Source organism: Chelonus insularis, unplaced genomic scaffold (genome assembly GCF_013357705.1).
Source record: "Chelonus insularis isolate UGA/USDA-ARS -01 unplaced genomic scaffold, ASM1335770v1 contig_568_pilon, whole genome shotgun sequence".
Taxonomy (NCBI): Eukaryota; Metazoa; Arthropoda; class Insecta; order Hymenoptera; family Braconidae; genus Chelonus; species Chelonus insularis.
The window spans coordinates 453,241-474,491 of record NW_023276647.1 but is presented as its reverse complement, the minus strand read 5'-3'; the positions used below and the strand labels follow the sequence as shown (position 1 = coordinate 474,491).

At 28.0% G+C, this 21,251-nt stretch overlaps 7 protein-coding genes across 7 annotated transcripts; all 7 read left to right on the top strand.

Annotated features, from left to right (window-relative positions):
- The first annotated feature begins 423 nt into the window (after positions 1-423).
- Positions 424-1,579, top strand: LOC118070301 (odorant receptor 67c-like). The gene is made up of 5 exons (XM_035088840.1): positions 424-849; positions 912-1,011; positions 1,107-1,217; positions 1,300-1,455; positions 1,526-1,579. Exons 1-5 carry the CDS (start codon positions 434-436, stop codon positions 1,577-1,579), a joined length of 837 nt encoding a protein of 278 aa, XP_034944731.1. The 5' UTR covers positions 424-433.
- Positions 1,580-2,023: 444 nt separating this feature from the next.
- Positions 2,024-3,684, top strand: LOC118070205 (odorant receptor 85c-like). The gene is made up of 5 exons (XM_035088659.1): positions 2,024-2,835; positions 2,912-3,011; positions 3,094-3,204; positions 3,277-3,432; positions 3,559-3,684. Exons 1-5 carry the CDS (start codon positions 2,024-2,026, stop codon positions 3,610-3,612), a joined length of 1,233 nt encoding a protein of 410 aa, XP_034944550.1. The 3' UTR covers positions 3,613-3,684.
- A 246-nt stretch (positions 3,685-3,930) lies between these two features.
- On the top strand, positions 3,931-5,472 carry LOC118070204 (odorant receptor 22c-like). The gene is made up of 6 exons (XM_035088658.1): positions 3,931-4,032; positions 4,291-4,724; positions 4,790-4,889; positions 4,991-5,101; positions 5,174-5,329; positions 5,398-5,472. The coding sequence occupies exons 1-6, from the start codon at positions 3,931-3,933 to the stop codon at positions 5,449-5,451; spliced, it is 957 nt and encodes a 318-aa protein (XP_034944549.1). The 3' UTR covers positions 5,452-5,472.
- Positions 5,473-5,807: 335 nt separating this feature from the next.
- On the top strand, positions 5,808-11,803 carry LOC118070203 (uncharacterized). Its single transcript, XM_035088657.1, has 10 exons — positions 5,808-6,614; positions 6,674-6,773; positions 6,846-6,962; positions 7,019-7,205; positions 8,291-8,572; positions 10,213-11,032; positions 11,114-11,213; positions 11,268-11,384; positions 11,460-11,615; positions 11,684-11,803. The coding sequence occupies exons 1-10, from the start codon at positions 5,941-5,943 to the stop codon at positions 11,735-11,737; spliced, it is 2,607 nt and encodes an 868-aa protein (XP_034944548.1). The 5' UTR covers positions 5,808-5,940; the 3' UTR covers positions 11,738-11,803.
- LOC118070297 (putative odorant receptor 83c) lies at positions 7,311-9,397 on the top strand. Its single transcript, XM_035088830.1, has 5 exons — positions 7,311-8,627; positions 8,726-8,825; positions 8,880-8,996; positions 9,059-9,214; positions 9,284-9,397. Exons 1-5 carry the CDS (start codon positions 7,825-7,827, stop codon positions 9,335-9,337), a joined length of 1,230 nt encoding a protein of 409 aa, XP_034944721.1. The 5' UTR covers positions 7,311-7,824; the 3' UTR covers positions 9,338-9,397.
- A 695-nt stretch (positions 11,804-12,498) lies between the features above and the next one.
- LOC118070202 (odorant receptor 85b-like) lies at positions 12,499-16,099 on the top strand. The gene is made up of 10 exons (XM_035088656.1): positions 12,499-13,039; positions 13,100-13,199; positions 13,361-13,477; positions 13,538-13,693; positions 13,760-13,804; positions 14,426-15,270; positions 15,364-15,463; positions 15,609-15,710; positions 15,770-15,925; positions 16,004-16,099. Exons 1-10 carry the CDS (start codon positions 12,516-12,518, stop codon positions 16,052-16,054), a joined length of 2,196 nt encoding a protein of 731 aa, XP_034944547.1. The 5' UTR covers positions 12,499-12,515; the 3' UTR covers positions 16,055-16,099.
- A 618-nt stretch (positions 16,100-16,717) lies between these two features.
- On the top strand, positions 16,718-20,926 carry LOC118070201 (uncharacterized). The gene is made up of 7 exons (XM_035088653.1): positions 16,718-17,541; positions 17,607-17,706; positions 17,974-18,119; positions 20,135-20,234; positions 20,321-20,431; positions 20,563-20,718; positions 20,903-20,926. The coding sequence occupies exons 1-7, from the start codon at positions 16,718-16,720 to the stop codon at positions 20,924-20,926; spliced, it is 1,461 nt and encodes a 486-aa protein (XP_034944544.1).
- Positions 20,927-21,251: the final 325 nt, after the last annotated feature.

The following is a 21,251-nucleotide window of genomic DNA, read 5'->3' as shown; positions in this document are numbered from 1 at the left end:
ACTAGACCTTGCAGTTACTTTACAGTTACTTTTTATAATAATTGAAGTAAGTATGGACAAAAGCAACATCATAGATCCGTTCAATAAAGCCACAGACTACACTTTTCAATTTTGTGAATGGCTTTTCAAACCCTTGGGACTATGGTGGCTAATGAATAAAACGAATAAAAAATTTTACAAATTTTCATCTTATTCTATAATTATTATTAACACATCTCTCATGCTTTTCATGCTTATTCCGGGCAGTATTTACATGATCAGAAAAGAAAAAGATCTATCAAAAAGGATCATTCTATTTGGACCTATAGGATTTGGTTCAACAAGTTGTATTAAATACTGTATAATAATATTTAAGATGAAAGTAGCTAAACAGTGTTTCAAACACATCAGAGATGATTGGAAATTGGTGTTATCAGAAAAAAATCGACTTAAAATGTATGAATACGTTAAGTTGGGCCGAAAGTTTATGACTTTTTGTACATTTTTCATGTATAGTGGTGGTATTTCTTATCATACTGTTATGCCATTTTTTTTAAACGTTTCTCCAATGATAGGAAATAAAACAAGACGTCCTCATATTTATTTTGGATATGACTCTGTTTTTGATTCCCAAGCTACTCCAACTTATGAAATAGTTTTTTTTGTTCATCTAGTGGGTTCTATCATAACTTATACATTGGCAGTAGCAGCATGCAGTTTGGCTGCATTATTTGCAAGCCATATTTGTGGACAAGTTGATATACTTAATACATTACTGTATGATCTGGTTAGTGATACAAATCAATCATCGAAAAAATTACTTGATCGTCAAATAGCTGTTATCATCAAAAGTCATGTAAGAATTTTAAGGTAAGCTTTTTTTTTAATAATTATAATAATAATAAAAAAAAATAAACTTAATAATCATTCAGATTTGCAGAGATGATTGAACAAATGTTACGAGAAATTTGTCTTGTTGAAGTGTTAGCTTCAACATTAATCATATGTTTACTTGAATATTATTTTTTGATGGTGATTGAAACTGAATTACTCAAAATAATATTAATTATTCATTTATTTTAATAGTAATTTTCTAATAAATACAGTGGAGATAAAATTAATTTCAGGAATGGACTAATAGTGAAACGATTGTTCTAGTAACGTACATTGTGTTAATAATTTCACTGAGTTGTAATATGTTTATTTTTTGTTATATTGGAGAAATATTACAAGAGCAAGTAAATAATTAATCGTGACATTTATTCAATAAAAATTTCACCTGCAAAAAAATGATGTATTGTTTAACAATTTTTATAACAGTGTGCATCTATTGGACAATCAACTTACATGATTAAATGGTATCAATTAAATGGAAAAGCAGGATTATCTCTGATGCTTGTAATTGCAATGGCCAATTATCCACTCAAAATAACTGCCGGGGGATTGATGGATTTAAATATAAGAAGTTTTGGTAGCGTAAGTAAAAATAATTATTTATCATTTATAAGCAAAATTACATTAGTTTGTTTCTTAAAACGTATTTCAGATAATTAAAACATCAGTAGTATATTTAAATATGTTGAGAACTGTGACAGATTGATTTAAATTCAATCCTATCAACTTCGTACAAATCACTTAGATAAAAAAAAAATATTTTCATTTGTATCATTGAGATTCAAAGTAATTTCAAATATTTATTTTCATTAAAAACCCGTCAATAATTAAAAAAGTTTTGTTTTTTAAATTTGTTTTAGCAAATTTTTGTAATTCAAACTGATATTCATAAGAGCACTCTTGATTGTCACTTTGGCAGCGACCCTCACGTTTGCAATTCCATGTTCAGAATAATAAAACGCATGCGTAGAAATTAAACTTTTAAATATAAGAAAATAATTGAAAAACTTTGTAAGCTATATTACACTAGTTAACTCTCCCCCACTCGATGACAATCCCTGCAAAAATAGGATGTGTATTGAATATATCCCAGATACATATGGGATATATCTTACATATATCTCATTTTCACAGGGAAATAGTTCTAAGCATGGATTCATCAAAACATCTTGTTGTTCAGCTTAATAAAGATATCGAATATATATTTCAGTTCACCCGGTGGGTTTTTAAACCTTTAGGATTATGGTGGATACTTTCAAGTGACAAAAAATTATCCAATAAAATAATTTCTTTCGTTCTAATTTCAATAAATACATTCATGATGCTCTCCATCATTATACCAAGTAGTATTCATATGATTTTTGTAGAAAAAGATCTTGCAGCACGTATTTTATTATTCGGTCCAATTGGATTTACTCTTACCAGTTTTATTAAATATTACCTAATAATATTCCAAGCTAATATGGTGCAACTTTGCTTCAAACATATCAAAGATGACTGGGTTTCAATAGCAGTGGAAAGTGAAGAGAATCGAGCCTTTATGTTGAAGAGTATCAGATTTGGCAGAAATCTAACTAGTGTTTGTGCTGTATTCATGTTCAGTGGAGGACTTTCTTATGATACAATCATGCCTCTTTTAGCAGATACAGAATTAGATGAGTTTAATAACACAATAAGAACAGAAGTATATCCTGGATATGATTTGTTTCTTGATTCTCAAACTTCTCCAGCTTATGAAATTATTTATTGGGTCAATGTCCTAGGAGCGACTGCTACTTATATTATTACAACAGCTGCGTGTAATTTAGGTGCTATGTGTGCTAGTCATATTTGTGGACAAGTCATTTTGATCAACTCCAGACTTAAAAGTCTCATTGATAATTACATTATTAAAGAGAAAGGAGATGATTCATTTAATGATCGAATTTCGTACATTGTTCAATGTCATGTGAGAATGTTGAAGTGAGTATTTGTTACATTACATCTTTTTTTGTTCATTTTTAAATAAGTATTATTAACAATAAATTTGTTTGTGTAGATTTTCAAAAAATCTTGAAAGTTTACTTAGAGGTATCTGTTTAATTGAAGTGGTAGCATCAACATTGATTATTTGCTTACTTGAATATTATTGTATGACGGTATTTGAGAAATTTAACAAGTTATTTAATCAAAATTTCAAAGCTACAGTTATTTCCAATTAATATATATTAATGTTGACAGGAATGGGAAAATAGTGAAACTGTTGCAATAATAACATATTTCATGTTGCTAATTTCTCTGTGCTTTAATATATTTATATTCTGTTATATTGGTGAAGTACTTCAACAACAAGTAAATTTACTTTTTTATTAATTAGATTTTACTCACTTGTAAATTAATGAATGAAATTTACATATAAAACAGTGTGCATCGATTGGTAATTCAGCTTACATGATCAACTGGTATGAAATTCCTGGAAATAAGGGACTATCCCTTTCGTTAATTATTGCAGTGGCCCGCTTACCATGTAAAATAACTGCTGGAGGAATGATGGATTTAAATTTACGAAGTTTCGGAAGTGTAAGTATGATTATAAAAATTTTTTTGATCATTCAACTTGTCACAAGTAATTAATTATAATTGATTTTACTTTAAAGTTATTTTTTTCTTCATAATTTTTCATTAAAATTTTTTAATTCATTTCAGATAATTAAAACGTCAGTAGCATATTTGAATATGTTAAGAACAATGGCTGAGTGAAATAGCAATATTATTTTATCAATTGAACAAAAAACAAAATATATTCACTTCATAATAAATATGAAAATTTTTTAAAGAATGATAATTAATTTGGTTTATTATCGAAGTAGTATTGCTCACAAGTGTCAATACACCCTCTATAGTTTCACAATTAATTCTAGCAGCCACTTTTATTCATACATGTAGTATTAATTGAACGCATGCGTCGATTCATTTTAGTCAACGTAAAATTTACGCACCCTTCCTTTCAATAACAGACAGGCCGTTGACTATTTAGTACTTTCAGAACTTTTAAATTATCAGAAGAAAAAAAAGAAGATGAAATCATCAGAGAGTATGAGTAGTTTAGATGAAGATATTCAATATATTTTTCAATTAACTCGATGGGCTCTTAAACCTCTTGGGTTGTGGTGGATCATTGCTGATAATTCAAAATTTTTTCAAAAATTAATTTCAATTCTATTAATTTTATTCAATTTAGCCGTGTTACTTTTTAGCATAATACCTCGTCTTCATTATGTATACATGACTGGAAAAACTCTATCACACAGAATAATATTATTTGGACCTTCTAGTTTTATGTTATCAACTTTTATCAAATATATACTAGTGATTTATCGTACAAAAATAATTATCAATTGTCTCCGGCAAATAGAAAATGATTGGAAAATTGTTAAGGCTGAAGAAGAACGTCAGATGATGTTAGAAAAATCAAAATTTGGAAAAAAAATTACCAAACTTTGTGCTTTTTTTATATTTAGTGGTGGATATGCTTTTACTACTATAATGCCATTGTGGAATAGACATGTAAATAAAAAGAAAGGACTAGTGAAACCAGCACCACCTTCAATATACGATCATCTTTTTAATACTCAAGCTACACCAGCACGAGAAATTATTTTTGGTATTCGTTTACTTGGTTCAACTATTTGTTATATTGTTATTACGGCAGCTTGTGGCTTAGCTGCTATGTCTGCTAGTCATATTAGTGGACATGTTGATATTATAAAATCACGATTACAAAAACTAGTTGATTGTAAATATGAGACTGAACATGATATGGTTAATGATAAAATTGCGTTCATTATTCAATGCCACGTCAAAATTATAAGGTGAGTGTAATATTACATTTTTAATTCTAGAAATATTTTTACTATTATATTTTTATTTTAATCAGTTTTTCGGGACGCGTAGAAAAAATGCTTCGAGAAATTTGTCTTATTGAAGTGCTATCATCAACATTTCTGATATGTTGGCTAGGATACTACTGCATGATGGTAATTAAAAGCTTTATTTCATTATTAAACTTTTGTCAAAACTAACTGGGTGATTTGCTAAAATTATATTCACTATTTTGTTATTATCATTGAAAATATAGAAATGGAATGATAATGAACCAGTATCTATCTTGACTTATACCATTTTGTTGATATCTTTGACTTTAAACATTTTTATATTTTGTTATATTGGTGAAATTTTACAAGAGCAGGTAATTAAAATTTAATATATTTTTAAGAATGAATGAATTATTAAATAAAATATTTATAATAAAATGAAAAAGTGTGCGTCAATTGGAAATTTTACTTACATGAGTGACTGGTACAAAATATCTGGGAAAAAAATATTATCATTGCTTTTAATCATCGCCATGGCTAATTATCCTCGTCGAATAACTGCTTGTGGTTTTATGGATTTAAACATTCGAAGCTTTGGTTCTGTAAGTAAAAAAAAAAAATTAATTATTACTCATAAATTTTTTCTACTTTAATGTTATTTATATCTTAGATAATGAAGACTTCAGTAGCATATTTAAATATGTTAAGAGCAATGGCTGAATAAATTAAATTGGCTTATTAATTTTACCATAGTTCTAAGTAGAATTAGCATGATCTGTTTTAAATAAATAATAAATCAAACCTAAATTTTGTAGAAAATGTTTATTTCAAAAATATCTTTGTTTTTCTAAGTATTCTGCGTTCAATGACATATAAAAGTTTTGTTATATTCACAGAACCGCAAATTTTCATTTAATTGCATTATCAATTATTTAGAGTTTTTTTAACATTACAACAGATCTATTTTTCACAGAGGTCTTTGTATTGAAAAAATTCTGCGCACGCGTTACATCAACCACTCCCACTTGATACTTGAATTTTTTTAGCATCAGTATTTTAAAAAACGTCTTACAATGAACATGAAAAAAAAACTAAGATCTCTGATTCATCAGAATCCATAGATCAAGTTGAAAATGATATTAAATACAGTATTGAGATAAATCGTTGGATTTCAACACCCCTTGGTATATGGCCAGTTGATAAAAATGCTTCAATGAATGAAAAATTATTATCTAAAGCATTAATTAGTATTTGTTATCTACTCATGTGTTTTATATTCATACCTTATACTCTTCATATGTTTATCACTGTAAAGGATTTAGAAACAAGAATAATGATGTGTGGGCCTCTCAATTTTGCTATTATGGTGATGAGTAAATATAGCTTTTTGATTGCAAGAAAGAACTACATTCGTGAATGCATCAATAATATTAGCTTAGACTGGAGAAGAAGCAATACCAAAGAAGACCGTGAAATTATGCTTACATATGCCAAACATGGTAGATTTATTTCGAGTCTTTGTGCTATGTTTATGTACGCTGGTGGATTTTTTTATTATACTGCCAGACCAATTTTAGCAAGCAAAGCTTTATCAACTGTTAATGTTAGTGTACGAGTTTTACCGCATCCTATTTATTCAGGATTATTTAGTGCTGAAACAAGCCCAAGTTATGAAATTGTATTCTTCTTCCAATGGCTTTCAGAATGTGTTAGGTACAGCACAAATGTTGCAGCATGCAGCTTAGGTTTAGGTTTTGTTCTCCATGTTTGTGGTCAGCTGGAAATTGTTGTGGGGAAGCTTGAAAATTTTATTTGTCCATCAGACACAAGATATGAAGTGAAACGTAAAATTGCAGAAATTAATGAACTCCATCTACGATCAATGAGGTAAATTTTCTTGTTTCTAAATCACAAAGTGTTAGATATAAATTTAAAATACATTTCAGATTCATAGCTCATATTCAATTAATACTCAGTGAGGTGTGCTTTGTCGAATTTTGTGGGTGTACTATCAATATGTGCGTTCTTACTTATTATACTTTAGTGGTATGATCATGTATAATTATTGATATTATGTTGAAAAAATACTAGTTTTCATCAGAGAGTACATTATTTTAGGAATTAGAAAAAGATCATGTTGAACCAGCAGCTATTCTAGCTTATGTGATCCTTTTCATATCTTTTACATTTAATATTTTTATCTTTTGTTATATTGGCGAAATTTTATCTCAACAGGTAATTCATTAAAGCAATTTTGAGTTGAGAACAAAATTATTTTTTTTTCATTTCAGGGACAAAAAGTTGGTGTTACAGCATACATGATTAATTGGTATAATTTACAAAAACAAGATGCATTAGGATTGATATTACTCCTGGCAGTATCTAATCGTCCAAACACTATCACTGCTGGCAAAATGACAGAATTGTCATATCGTAATTTTTGTGCTGTAAGTAAATTCATTGCAACACTGGTGATAAGTATTATCAACTTTAACAATTATTTTCACAATTTTAGATTCTTAAAACTGCATTAGGATATTTTAATATACTACGATCTGTAATGTTGTAAATATATATGTGATTACGTTGAGTATGGTAAACCGGGGCTTCTTTGACCAGTTTTGTTTTACGATTTTGAGAGAAGGCTCAGAAAATTTGTGCATTACAAGCTAATCAAAATCATTAAAGTAGTCCTGCAAAGTCAAAGTAGCCCCGGTTGACAGTATAAGTAGATGATTACCAAGAGTAGAATTTGAATTCTTAAACTTGTTTTCATAAATACATTGCAAATTTACGTTATCTAAAACCATATTATTTAAACTTTAGTGCTAAAATAATAATCTACACTTTTTTCAAATTAAAAGTCTTTTTAAAAACTTTTGCATCATCATCACGGTAAATTTCTAAAAAAAAAAACTATATTCATTTAGAAGATCAATGAATAAACTTTTCTTAGTTTACTGAAACAAACTAGTTTTTCACACATGCATTTAAAAGTTATTAAAAATTCTGCGCATGCCATTTTACATTTTTCACCCTCGTCATTGTAAAGTTTTTTTTTTAGCTTTAGTATTATAAAAGACGTCTGACAATTGACATGAAAAAAAAACCAGAACAACTTTCAAGAGTACCTGATTTATCAAATCAAGTAAAAAAAGACATAGAGTACAGTATAGAAATGAGTCGCTGGTTTTTAAAGCCTATAGGACTTTGGCCAATTGATCCCCATGCTTCAACGACAGAAAAGTGTTTACTAAAAATCTTGATAGTAATTGCCAGTTTCCTATTGTCGTTTAACTTCATCCCTACACTTCTTCATGTGATAATTATTGAAAAAAATCTTGAACAAAAATTAATATTTGCTGGACCTATATGTTTTGGAGTCATGGTGATAAGCAAATATTACTTCTTACTAGCTAAACATAAAAGCATCCGCAAATGCTTCAAACATATTGATACTGACTGGCATCAAATCAGACATACAAATGATCGGAAAATTATGTGGGCTTATGCCAAACACAGTCGATTTATCATGAGTTTTTGTGCAATTTTTTTGTATGCAGGTGGTATTTTTTATCATACTATTGCACCTCTTGCAAGAGGAACAATCTTAACAGCCAACAATGTCAGCATTCGACCACTACCTCATCCAGGATTTATTGTTGTTGAAACAAGTCCTCTATATGAAATTTTTTTTATTGCTCAATGGTTTTCAGATTTTGTTAGATACAGTGTTGGTGGTGCAATGTGCAGTCTAGGTGTGACATTTGTTCTTCATATATGTGGTCAACTGAAAATTATCATGTCTCGACTTGAGGAATTCATTGATGCTGACACCTTGGCAGGTAATATAAAATCAAAAACTGCTACGATTGTAGAGCTTCACCTACGATCTATGAAGTAATTATTTGTTTAAAATTATTTTTATTGCATTGAAATAAAAAATTAGTTTCAATGAATAATTTTTTGTTTTGAAATTAATTTTTTTATCTTTTTAGTTTCATATCTCGTATAGAAAAATTATTAAATGAAGTGTGTCTTATAGAAGTGCTTGGAAGTACATTGGTTTTGTGTTTGATCGGTTACTGCATCTTAGTGGTATGAATATTATTAACTATGATGAATTATTCATAAAGAAAAAAAAAATTTTAGGAGATTGAAAAGGAACATACACGAGCTATTGAAATATTAACATACAGTGTCCTTCTCGTGTCATTTACATTTAATATTTTTATATTTTGTTACATTGGTGAAATGTTATCTCGACAGGTATATTTAATAAATACTAGTTATTTATAATGATACATTCAAATAATGTTTTACCAGTATAGAAAGAAAAAATTGGTAATACAGCTTACATGATAAAATGGTATAAGTTATCAGGAAAGGATGCTAAAATATTGATTTTGATTATAAAAATTTCTCATTACTCTAACAATTTGACTGCTGGAAAAATGATGACATTATCATATCACAGTTTTTCTGCGGTAATTAACTGATATATTCTATAAAAATGACTAATTGCATTAAATGTTAACAATAAATTTATTTTTCAGATTATCAGAACTTCAATAGCATATCTAAATTTATTGAGAACTTTGATATTATAAAAAAATTGTTATTATATTATATAATGTATGTTAGCCATTATTCATATAAAAACAATTTTTAATGAACAATGAAGGCATTTTTCAGCGCACTGTCATCACATTTATTGTAAACTTTTGTAATTTTTTTTTAGTTTACAAGCAGTGCGTTTTTTTAGCTTCAATATTACAAAAATCAGTTAACACTGAACATGGAAAAAAATTAAAGATTCTAGTTGCAGAATCTTGGGTGGGTTCTTTTATGCAGTTGCACTTTTAATGAAAGATAGGTGTTGCACTGATGTTTCGTGGATATAATCAATTAATAATTACTGTGACTTGAATTGAATCACTTATTGATGATGAGATATCACAAAAAAATCCCAAAAGTCTTAGAAGCTTATCATTGATTTGTTTTTTATAGCTTGTATCAAAGAGATCATGAATAAAGTGTGTCTTATCGAGTTTATTGAAGGTACACTGATTATATATTTCATCGGTTACAACACTGGTGATATTATTGATATCAACTAGACTTATTTTCAAAAAAAAATTAAAAATGATTATATTTATATACTTTAATAAGATAAATTTGCATGAGTTGGAATAATACTTTTACTGAAATTTAAGCTTCTTCTTTATTCCCATTCTTCTATTTTCGTTTAGTTCAAAACTTATCAAGCTACCACGCACACGCACTAAAAAGTACGATTTTTCATAAAAGCTTAACATGATTTAATTATGAGTTCGATAAAGACAAAAAGTTTTTAGGTTTATTGCAGACATTAACGTCACACATTTGTTTTAAAGTTATTAACAATTCTGCGCATGCCATTTTCAATTTTTTACCCTCCCCACTAGAAAGTTTTTTTTGCAGCTTTAGTATTTTAAAAGACAAGTTACAAACATGAAGAAAAAACCAGAGATACTTTGTCAGGTGCCTGAACTGACAGAACAATCCAAATCTGACATAGAATATAGTATAGAAATGAATCGGTGGTTTTTGCAACCAATTGGTCTCTGGCCAGTTGAATTAAATGCTTCAAAAGTAAAAAAAATCTTATCAGAACTTTTAATTATGATTTGTACTTTACTTTTATGTTTTATTTTTATTCCAACCATGTTTCACATGATAATTTCTGAAAAAGGATTCAAAAGAAAATTAACATTAATAGGGCCAATGAGTTTTAGTGTTATGGTGATGAGTAAATATTATTTCCTAGTGATGAGAAGAGGAAAAATGCGTCAATGTCTAGACGACATTAATATAGATTGGCGAAGACTAAGACGAGATAACGACCGAAAAATAATGGTGACTCATGCAAGACATAGCAGATTCATTACAACACTTTGTGCTATTTTCATGTATGGTGGTGGGCTGTTTTATCAGACTATTGCACCACTTTCTCGAGGCAAAATTTTGACAGCTAATAATATCAGTATACGTCCTCTACCATATCCTGTTTATTCAGGATTGTTTGTTGCTGATCACAGTCCTTATTATGAAATTGTTTTTATAGCTCAGTGGTTTTCAGATTTCGTTAGATACAGCATCAGTGTTGCTACATGTAGCTCAGGAGCAATTTTAGCGCTTCATGCATGTGGTCAGTTAAACATCATCATGTCTCGACTAGAGACTCTTGTTGATGAAACAGACTCACCATTTGAGTTAAAATTAAAAATTGCAGAGCTTATCGAACTTCATCTTCGTTCGATAAAGTATGTTTTTTCATTAAAATATCAAGTATCTGATTGATACCATTGATAGTGTTTTATAGAATGTTATTATTGTGATTTTAGTTTTATAATTCGTATAGAGGAAATATTAAATGAAGTATGTCTTGTAGAATTTCTTGGATGCACACTAAATATATGTTTATTAGGTTACTACATTTTAGCGGTATGATTACAATTACCATTAATTGTTCTTGATAACTATAGAAAATCATTACAGGAACTTGATAAAGAACATCCAAGAGCTATTGAGATACTGACATACAGTGTTTTGTTCATATCATTTACATTTAATATTTTTATATTTTGCTACATTGGTGAAAAACTATCTCAGCAAGTAATCCAAATTTTATTACAAGCTTTTTTTGTATAATAAGACAGTGAACATTTATGTGTAACTCATGAATTACAGAGACAAATGGTTGGCTTTGTGGCGTATATGATTGATTGGTATAAATTATCAGCAAAGAATGCAAAATTATTAATTTTGGTGCTCAGTATGTCCAATTATCCAATAAATATTACTGCTGGAAAAATTGCAGAGCTGTCATATCGAAGTTTTTGTAGTGTAAGTGCAATAAACATCAATTAAATTTCAATGTTATAAAATATTTCATTGTATTTTATTATTTGTAGATCCTTAGAACTTCGTTAGCATATTTAAATTTACTAAGAACTCTTGTAATATAAAACTACTTTTATGGTGTATTATATAATACTTGTACTAACATGAAATTTTTAAACATTAGTAAATTCTATTACCTGTTATAAATAATCTTCAATGTAACATTAACTGTTTGACTGTCATGTTCATTCATCCATCTTTAGATAATAATAATAGCACAACGTTAAAATTCGAAAACAAGAATTTTATTAAAAGTATTTCCAATTATTATATTCAGTTCTTGATTTTTATAAACAATTTTAAACCATTAGAAATGTTATTGATATTTTTATTTTCAAAATTGTTTCTTATGTCACTATAGAGCTGCATTTTTTAAAATGGTGAAATCGATACATAGATAAAAGTTTGATCATAACGCATCAGACTTTTACTTCTCACATTTCTTTAAAAGTATTCAAAAATTCTGCGCACGCGTTTTGTCTATTCCAACCCTTTCCACTTTAAAGTTTTATTTTTTTGTAGCTTCAGTATTGTAATAGACAGCTGACCATCAACATAATGGCCAAACCAGACATTCTCTGTCTGGTTCCTCAACCGTCAGATCAATCAAAAAGTGACATAAAGTACAGCACAGAGATAAACCGTTGGTTTTTGATACCCCTCGGTATTCTACCTCTTACAGATAAACCAACGTTTATCCATAAATGTATTTCTAATATATTTGCCTTTATTTGTGCTTCTCTTTTGTGTTTTTTACTGATACCAGCACTTTTACATATGTTGCTTGCAAATATCAATTTAAAAATAAAAATAAAATTAATAGGACCAACTAATTTTACTGTCATGGTCATCAGTAAATATTTCTTTTTACTCGCACGAAAGCAAAAAATTCGCAAGTGTCTAGAACATATCGATATTGATTGGCGAAGAGCCAAACAATCAGAAGATCGAGAAGTCATGCTTGCATATGCAAAAAGTGGTAGATTTATTTCAACTATATGTGCTAGTTTTATGTATGGAGGTGGAATTTTGTATCAAACCATTGCTCCACTTGCTAGGGGTAAAATCCTAACAGCTAATAACATCAGTAGATATCCATTACCATATCCAGTTTATGCAGGACTTTTTGTTGCTGATCGCAGTCCCTATTATGAAATTGTGTTTACATTTCAATGGATTTCAAGTTTTCTTAGATATAGCATCAACGTGGCTACTTGTAGTCTTGGTGCAGTTGTTGTTTTACATACATGTGGCCAATTGAAAATTGTAATATCTAGACTAGAAAATTTTATCAATACTCAAGATACAATAGTTGAAATAAAATATAAAGTTGCTGAGATTGTAGAGCTACACCTTCGGTCTATGAGGTAATGAGATATGACTAATGTTAGTGAATTTAAGTTGTCTGATTAAAATTTTTCTTCAAGTTTTATAACTCAGATAGAAGAGGTATTGAATGAAGTTTGTCTAATAGAAGTGCTTGGGAGTACGACAATTATATGCTTGATTGGTTACTACATTTTGATGGTATGATTATTATCTTGAAAAAAAAAAAAGAATTAAATAAGTGATTTTGGTAATTCGATAGTTATGGAATGTTATTGACAGTTTTAGTGTCTTAATTAACCATTAAAGATGTTTTAATTTAACAGTTTATTTATGAAGAAAATTAATTGAAATAATTTTAGGAATTTGAAACAGATCATCTACGAGCCATTGACTTGTCAACCTACAGTGTTCTATTCACGTCATTTACATTCAACATTTTTATACTCTGTCATATTGGTGAGAAGCTCTCCCAGCAGGTAATTATATCAAAAAATTATACTAAATAGTTAAAACTTGAAATATAATTCTAATTGTAGAAACAAGAAGTTGGTACAATAGCTTATATGATTGACTGGTATAAATTATCCGGAAAGGATGCGCGAATGTTGATTTTATTATTACGAATTTCTAATTATCCAATCAGATTAACTGCTGGAAAAATGGCAGAATTATCATACCGTAGTTTTGCATCTGTAAGGAATATATTAATTTATACTATGTGATAAAATATGATGGTTAGATTCTCTTGATAATTTCAGATTATCAAAACTTCAATGACATTTTTGAATCTATTGCGAACTATATTATAATTTTTTAATTGTGTAATAAATAATGATGTCATAACAGTGATGGTATAAAACATCTAAGTTCATAAAGTTGGAGCATAAAAGGTAACATATTCATAACTAATAAATTTTTGTAATATTGATTAATGTAATTAAAAATTTTTTTATTCTTTGAATTATTCTTACCATTTTTTTCGATTATTAAAAAACTGCATTTTATGTAATTGTGCAGAGCTATTAATTTCATTATCATACTAACTAACATTACACATCATCACTCATAACACTATCATTGTAATAGTTAAGTAACTAATTAATAAAAATGTTGATTGATTTTTAAATTCAATCACCAACAAAAAATAATAAATAATTACACAAATAAAATTTTTCAAACTAAAAGTAAAAATAAATTGAAAGATCTAAAGTTCATTGTTCGATGTTTAAAACTCAGTCTACGGTGCATGTCGAAAAACTTTATTTTCAGCGAAAACAGTCGAGTTGATTAAATAATGAAACCAATAACCGAATAAAGCTTTCGCACGTCAAATTTATATTTTACACATTTGTTGTAAAGTTTTTTAGAATTCCGCGCACGCGTTTTGTCTATTCCAACCCTTTCCACTTTTAAGCTTTTTTTAGCTTCAGTATTTAAAAAGACATCTGGCCATCAACATGCTTAAAAAACCCGAGATTCTACGACCAGTACCTAAACCGACAGATCAATCAAAAAATGATATGAAATACAGTATTGAAATAAATCGTTGGTTTTTGATACCACTTGGTATACTACCCTTCAGAGATAAACCAACGTTTATCCATAAATGCATTTCATACATTTTTGTTCTCATTTGTGCTACTCTTTTGTGTTTTATATTTATTCCGACTTTGTTACATATGTTACTTGCAAATATCAATTTAAAAATAAAAATAAAGTTAATAGGACCTACAAGTTTTACCATCATGGTGATGAGTAAGTATTGTTTTCTATTAGCACGAAAGAAAAAAATTCGCAAGTGCCTAGAACATATCGATATTGACTGGAGAAGAGCAAATCAATCAGAAGATCGAAAAATCATGCTCGCTTCTGCAAAAAATGGTAGATTTATCTCGACTCTTTGTGCTAGTTTCATGTATGGTGGTGGCTTTTTTTATCAAACAATAGCTCCCTTATCAAGAGGTAAAATCCTAACAGCTAGTAACATTAGCCGTCATCCACTTCCATCTCCAGTATACGCAGGGCTATTTACTGCAGACCATAGTCCTTATTATGAAATAGTTTTCGCAACTCAGTGGATTTCTAGTTTCATCAGATACAGCATCAACGTCGCAACATGTAGTTTAGGTGCTGTGTTAGTTCTACATGCATGTGGCCAATTACAAATTGTTATGTCTAGACTGGAGAGTTTCATTAATAAACGTGACACGCAAATTGAAGTTAAATATAAAATTGCTGAAATTGTTGAACTTCATCTGCGATCTATGAGGTATATTTTTTGAAATAATTACCATTTTAACATCCTAAAAAAGCTATCAAGTGATATACATTTTTTAAATTGACACGAGAAAATTCATTTTAGTCTGATTGTTCGTATCGAGGAGCTTTTAAATGAAGTTTGTCTTGTGGAATTCCTTGGATGCACAATTAATATATGTCTGCTTGGGTATTATATTATAGCAGTACGAAAATTAATTATTTCTATCAATTATGAGGATCCTTGTGACATGGTGAAGAATTTATTCGCAGTGACACAAGGATCCTCTTTATTAAATAATCAAAAGTTAAAATAAATTTTATCAAATTATTCAGGAAATAGAAAAAGAGCATTCAAGACCTATTGAAATATTAACATATGGTGTTCTTTTTATATCATTTACTTTCAATATTTTTATATTTTGTTATATCGGTGAGCTATTAACTCAACAGGTAATTAAATCAATTAAAATTTGAGCATCAGAGAAAAGAAAAATTTTTTTTAATTACAGGGACAAAAAGTTGGCATGATAGCTTATATGATTGATTGGTACAAGTTACCAGAAAATGATGCAAAAATGTTAATTCTAGTTCTAACTATGTCCAATTATCAAAATAGTATAACAGCTGGTAAAATGGCACAACTTTCATATCGAAGCTTTGGTGGTGTGAGTATTCTATTCTATTTTATTTAAACAAATTACAGATAATTTATTATCATAATATATTTGCTGATTTTATTTTAGATTTTAAAAACAGCAATGGCTTATTTAAATTTTTTGAGAACACTTGTTTAAAAAATTATTTTTCTTTTAAATTCTCATCATGATAGAAGAATTAATAATGTGATCGATTATATAAGTTTGATAATAGAAATAAAAAATATAGAATTGAAAATTTTGACAAATTACTCACCAATCAGTAGAATAATGATTTCCATTCGAAAATTGGTTTATTTTATCGTTTCATTTTTAATAAACCATTTGTTTCGTATCAACAACATTTGGATCATTTTCTTATTTTATTCCAAATTCCATAAACTATCTGAAATTAATAAAAAAAATATTATCATAAATTCAAATAAATAAATTGGTTGGTGATTTAGATAAATTTTGTTGTCAAAAACTTGATACAGAAATGTAGTTAACTTTTAAATATTGATAAAAAGAAAATAATATAATACATTGTAATATTTAGTTGGCTTTAGTTTCTAAGAATAATTTTTAAATGTAAATGAAATAATAAAAGAGAAAACATGAAATATTTACATTTTAAATACTTCGTTCCATGAAATCATATATCTAATTTATTTGCAACGAGTAAAGTTTTCTAAAGTTATCGATTATTGATATCAAATATAAGGAACACCTATAAGTTCATAAATATTTATTTATACCCCTAAATTTATCTCCAGATTGTCAGTTGCACTTTGTTGTCTGTATTAACGAGATAAAAAAGTGATGTGTAATAAAAAAGAAGTTAGCATTATTTCAACATCTCCATCAGAACAGTTTGATTCTAAATTAGCTACTAAACATACTGGATGGCTTTTTCAAAGTTTAGGCTTATGGACAATAATTACAGAATATTTTACATTTAGAGAAAAATTTCTATCAATGTTTGCTCATGTAATGTGCGAGTTTCTTATGCTCATTGTTATCGTCCCATCTTTTTATTATCTATTCTGGACTGATGAAGAGCTGAAAATAAAACTAGCTGTTTTTGGTCCTATTGGAGTGACTATCACTTGTGCTTTGAAGTACTATTCAGTTATTTATAACAGAAAAAATATAAGATACTGTTTAAAACAAATCAAAAGAGACTGGGAAAAAATAGAAAATATTAAAGATCGAGCTATCATGATACAAAATGTGAATAAAGGAAACAATGTTACAATTATTTTTGCTGTTTTTATGTTTACTGGTGGAATATCTCATCAAGCAGCAGCACCTTTTTTACCAGGAAGCCTTTTATCAATTTTAAAAAACTCGTCGGAACGTCCATTAGTATTTCCAGTGACAATTATCAGTTCTATGTTCAATACTCAACGAACTCCAATTTATGAAATTATTTATTTTCTGCATATTTTAATGGGCGCAGTTGTTTGTACAATGAGTGTTGGTACATGTAATCTTGGTGCTATTTTAGTAACTCATGTTTGTGGTCAAATTCAGATAATTATTTCAAGATTAGAAAAGTTCGTTGATCGTAGAAGTCTTCAAAATAGTAGTTTACATAAAAAAAAAATTGCTAAAATTGTCGATTTACATAATAATGTAATCAAGTAAGCTAACTAAAATGTTTATCACATATATTCAAGTTGAATTTAGCTGAAAGTTAATATCGTAGATTTTCTTCAAAAATTCAAAATATAATGGGCGAAATATGTCTCATTGAAATAGTAGGAGCTACTGTAATTATTTGTGTAGATGAATACTACTGTTTGATGGTAAAGAAATAAATGGAGAAAAATAATTTTTATATTTAAAAATAAAAGGAAAATAAGATGAACTTTTTACTAAATGTATAGGCTTGGGAGTATGATGAAAAAGTTGGCTTTTTAATCTACCTAACACTATTTTTTGCATTTACGTTTAATGTATTTATTTTTTGTTACATAGGAGAATTATTGAAAGATCAAGTATGTAAGAAAGTATAAAAACAATTATTTTAGTTAGTTATTAATATAGTCTATGATAATAATTTTTTTTTTTAGTTTTCTCGAGTTGGTGAGTCAATTTACATGAGCAACTGGGAATATTTGAAGCCAAGTAATGCCCGTGATTTTATTTTTATGATCATTATGGCACAAAATCCAATTAAACTGACGGCAAATGGACTTATGGAGTTATCATGCAATGGGTTTACGACAGTATGAAAGCAAAATTTGCAGTAAAAAATTGTTTTTTTGATATTAAAATATATTTTCAGGTGATGAAAACTACTATTGCATTTTTTAATATTCTACGAATGATAGAATTATAAAATATATTGTAATTAATGAAAACAATAGTCAAACAGATTAAACAAAATAAAAATGATCATTCCAAGTGACATTAAAATTTTTAGAAATATCTATATATAATCTTACTTAATTTAATTTGATATGCAGGCAAATACTTTAACTGTGATAATTTTATCTTGTTCATCACTGAGTCATTAAAAATTTTTCTAGTTGTTGCTATAAATAACTTTTATCTCAAAGAATTTTTAAAAAAATAGTCTGTATCAAAATCAAAATACGTTAAAATTATTGTTATTTTTATATATTTTTTACCACATTGAAACTACGTACTCACTCAGAAATGAAAGGATAGACTAGTCTGTATAGTCAGACGGACATGTTGAGACTGGCCAGTTAGAGAAAGGATAATAAAATACAAAATAATGTAACCATAGAAACTGCAGGGTATACTTTTGGCTATACACTAGGCAATTTTACCAAAAAAAAATACGAAAACTGATTCACCATCATACAAAAAAAAGGATATAGACTAACCCTTCATCACAGGGTATATAACTTCCACTGAAAAAACTTACAAAATATTGTTTGGCTGAAAACAAAACGAACAAGACGGAATAAACCAATGAAAATTTTTGTTAAAAGTTTCTCAACAGTTTTTATGTTGAACAAAGGTGTGTATAGTAGATTCAGCTCCCAATGTTCCTATCAAAATTCAATAATCCATCAGAAGTAAGAGATAATTAATTTTTCAGCTATGATGTTTTTAATAATATATAAACGAATGTGTTATTATCCTATTTACTGTACAGAAACTCACATTAATTTTACAGTATCCCATGAATAAGTAAATATCACATGAAAAGCTTACACTCACTTTATGAATATTTTATTTCACCATTTAAAGACAGATTTATTTTATTTCTCGTTTTAATGTAGTTCAGTAAGACTGATTAGTTATAATAAGCCCCTTACTGGTAATTAATCTAGCAGAATTCTAGTGTTATTTTTTATCGATAAAAAATATGCTACCTGTTACCAACATCATCACAAAAATTATTGGAAATGATATTCATAATAATGACAATATTTTTCAATCAATCGACTATGTACAGTGGCTTCTACATAGTCTGGGAATTTGGACATTTAAATCTAAAACATTGACAAAGACTGAAAAATATTTCAATATTTTTCGTCGATTTTTATGTTGTTTTCTTCATGTATGGATAATTTTCCCTTTAGTGTTACGAATGTGTGATCAGAACAGTGACTTTGATTTAAAAATTTTCCTTTTTGCTCCGATAACGTTTGTGAGCTCATCTTTATTAAAATATTTTGGATTATTGTTTCGAGAGAAAATTATTTCTGAATGTATAATATTTCTAAAAGTTGAATTTATTGAAACTGATTACAAAGAATTTCGAGAAATTATAGAAGAAAATATGAAAGTTATCCAGCGAATCATCTACAATTTTTCGTGTTTGATGATAACAGTAGCGGTATTATATAATGTAGTAATGCCTATTACTACAACTAAATTAAAAAATCGTAAATATAATCTTTCTGATAGAGTAGAAATGTTTCCTGGTTATGATTTCTTCGATGATGCTACAATAACTCCATATTATGAAATAATGTACTGTTTGTTTCTCTTAGCAATATATTTTTTTTTTACTCATCTTATTGGTACATGTGGTCTAGCAATAATATTAGTAGGATTTGTCCACAGTCAAATCCAAATAATTACTCAACAATTCAATGACATTGTAAAAGAAAGTCAAATGGATCCTAAAGTATTGCAAATAAAAATATCAAAAATTGTTATTCGTCACATCAATATCATCAAGTATGTTCAATTACTCAGATATTAAATAATTATGTTAATAAAATTATCATGTTATGTCTTTCATTTAAGCTTTTCAAAAAATATGGAAAAAATTTTTCAACAAATAAGTTTAGTTGAATTGATTGCAGTAACTCTAGTTGTTTGTGCCTCTGAACATTCTTATCTAAAAGTGAGTAACAAAAAAAATCATGAGATAATTGGGAGATGATAATCATAGAAAATATCAGTAATTAACTTTCAAATGGGCATTTACAGTTTTGGGAACGTCGAGAGATGGTGAATCTTATTACTTATCTAGTGACAATTATCGGATTAAGTTCAAACTTTTTAATTTTCTGTTGGATTAGTGAAATTCTTAAAGAGCAGGTTAGTGAAACATTTTTTTCTCCATCTAAATGCATAAATTTAACTGAAATGTCTTGTAATAATAAAATATTGGAATTAAGCCTTTAAAATAATGGAATGAAATATGAATCTAGTACTCTATGTTATAAAAGCTTTTCAGAGTTGGACTTTTGTCTTATGAAAGCAGCTGGTATGAGTTACCATGTAAAACTAGTAGTACTTTTATACTAATCATTGCTATGGCTCAAAGACCTCAAGTGCTAACCGCTGGTGGATTGATAGAACTATCTTTTGTTACTTTTGTGAATGTAAGATTTAAAGTAGACGAATTAGAAAAAATAATCAAATTCATTTGCTATAACATAATCTTTTCAGTTCTTGAAGAGGACTTTTGTTTACTTAAACATATTACAGTCGTAGTTCTACATTTTCATCCAAGTGTGAAAAAATTAATTTTATTAAATGTATCTTATAACTGTTTTTACTTTTTAGTACAAAATAAACTTAATTAAATAATTATAATTACTTGGAACATTTGTTATTGAAAGTAATAATTTTGTTCGTTTATTGATTTCATTGATGCAAGATGTAGATTTAGAGTAATACATTTATTCACCAGACAAAGTGAATATTCAAAACCAGTTATTGACAGCACAAACGTAATAAAGAAAGATAGTAATAAGATAGTTATGTAATATAATCAAAATTCTATCAAGAACGGAACGTGAAATTTCCATACGAGTCTTTCAATTATAATTCGATATTATGCTTGGTATTGGAAAAAAGAGAGAAATTATGTAAATGTTTGAGCATATCATAAATAGATGACGTATCTGACATG

Bases quoted from the DNA above. Each gene is read 5' to 3' on its own strand.
- LOC118070301 (XM_035088840.1), top strand. From the start codon at position 434: ATGTATGAATACGTTAAGTTGGGCCGAAAGTTTATGACTTTTTGTACA. The intron at 1,012-1,106 runs GTGATTGAAACT...AATTAATTTCAG, and splicing joins TTGAATATTATTTTTTGATG to GAATGGACTAATAGTGAAAC. The intron at 1,218-1,299 runs GTAAATAATTAA...TTTTTATAACAG, and splicing joins GAGAAATATTACAAGAGCAA to TGTGCATCTATTGGACAATC.
- LOC118070205 (XM_035088659.1), top strand. From the start codon at position 2,024: ATGGATTCATCAAAACATCTTGTTGTTCAGCTTAATAAAGATATCGAA. The intron at 3,012-3,093 runs GTATTTGAGAAA...TAATGTTGACAG, and splicing joins TTGAATATTATTGTATGACG to GAATGGGAAAATAGTGAAAC. The intron at 3,205-3,276 runs GTAAATTTACTT...CATATAAAACAG, and splicing joins GTGAAGTACTTCAACAACAA to TGTGCATCGATTGGTAATTC.
- LOC118070204 (XM_035088658.1), top strand. From the start codon at position 3,931: ATGAAATCATCAGAGAGTATGAGTAGTTTAGATGAAGATATTCAATAT. The intron at 4,725-4,789 runs GTGAGTGTAATA...TATTTTAATCAG, and splicing joins TGCCACGTCAAAATTATAAG to TTTTTCGGGACGCGTAGAAA. The intron at 5,102-5,173 runs GTAATTAAAATT...AAAATGAAAAAG, and splicing joins GTGAAATTTTACAAGAGCAG to TGTGCGTCAATTGGAAATTT.
- LOC118070203 (XM_035088657.1), top strand. From the start codon at position 5,941: ATGAATGAAAAATTATTATCTAAAGCATTAATTAGTATTTGTTATCTA. The intron at 11,214-11,267 runs GTATGATTACAA...AAATCATTACAG, and splicing joins TAGGTTACTACATTTTAGCG to GAACTTGATAAAGAACATCC. The intron at 11,616-11,683 runs GTAAGTGCAATA...TATTATTTGTAG, and splicing joins CATATCGAAGTTTTTGTAGT to ATCCTTAGAACTTCGTTAGC.
- LOC118070297 (XM_035088830.1), top strand. From the start codon at position 7,825: ATGAAAAAAAAACCAGAACAACTTTCAAGAGTACCTGATTTATCAAAT. The intron at 8,826-8,879 runs GTATGAATATTA...AAAAAATTTTAG, and splicing joins TCGGTTACTGCATCTTAGTG to GAGATTGAAAAGGAACATAC. The intron at 8,997-9,058 runs GTATATTTAATA...TTACCAGTATAG, and splicing joins GTGAAATGTTATCTCGACAG to AAAGAAAAAATTGGTAATAC.
- LOC118070202 (XM_035088656.1), top strand. From the start codon at position 12,516: ATGGTCATCAGTAAATATTTCTTTTTACTCGCACGAAAGCAAAAAATT. The intron at 13,478-13,537 runs GTAATTATATCA...TTCTAATTGTAG, and splicing joins GTGAGAAGCTCTCCCAGCAG to AAACAAGAAGTTGGTACAAT. The intron at 15,271-15,363 runs GTATATTTTTTG...AATTCATTTTAG, and splicing joins CTTCATCTGCGATCTATGAG to TCTGATTGTTCGTATCGAGG.
- LOC118070201 (XM_035088653.1), top strand. From the start codon at position 16,718: ATGTGTAATAAAAAAGAAGTTAGCATTATTTCAACATCTCCATCAGAA. The intron at 20,235-20,320 runs GTGAGTAACAAA...GGGCATTTACAG, and splicing joins CTGAACATTCTTATCTAAAA to TTTTGGGAACGTCGAGAGAT. The intron at 20,719-20,902 runs GTAAGATTTAAA...TTTACTTTTTAG, and splicing joins CTTTTGTTACTTTTGTGAAT to TACAAAATAAACTTAATTAA.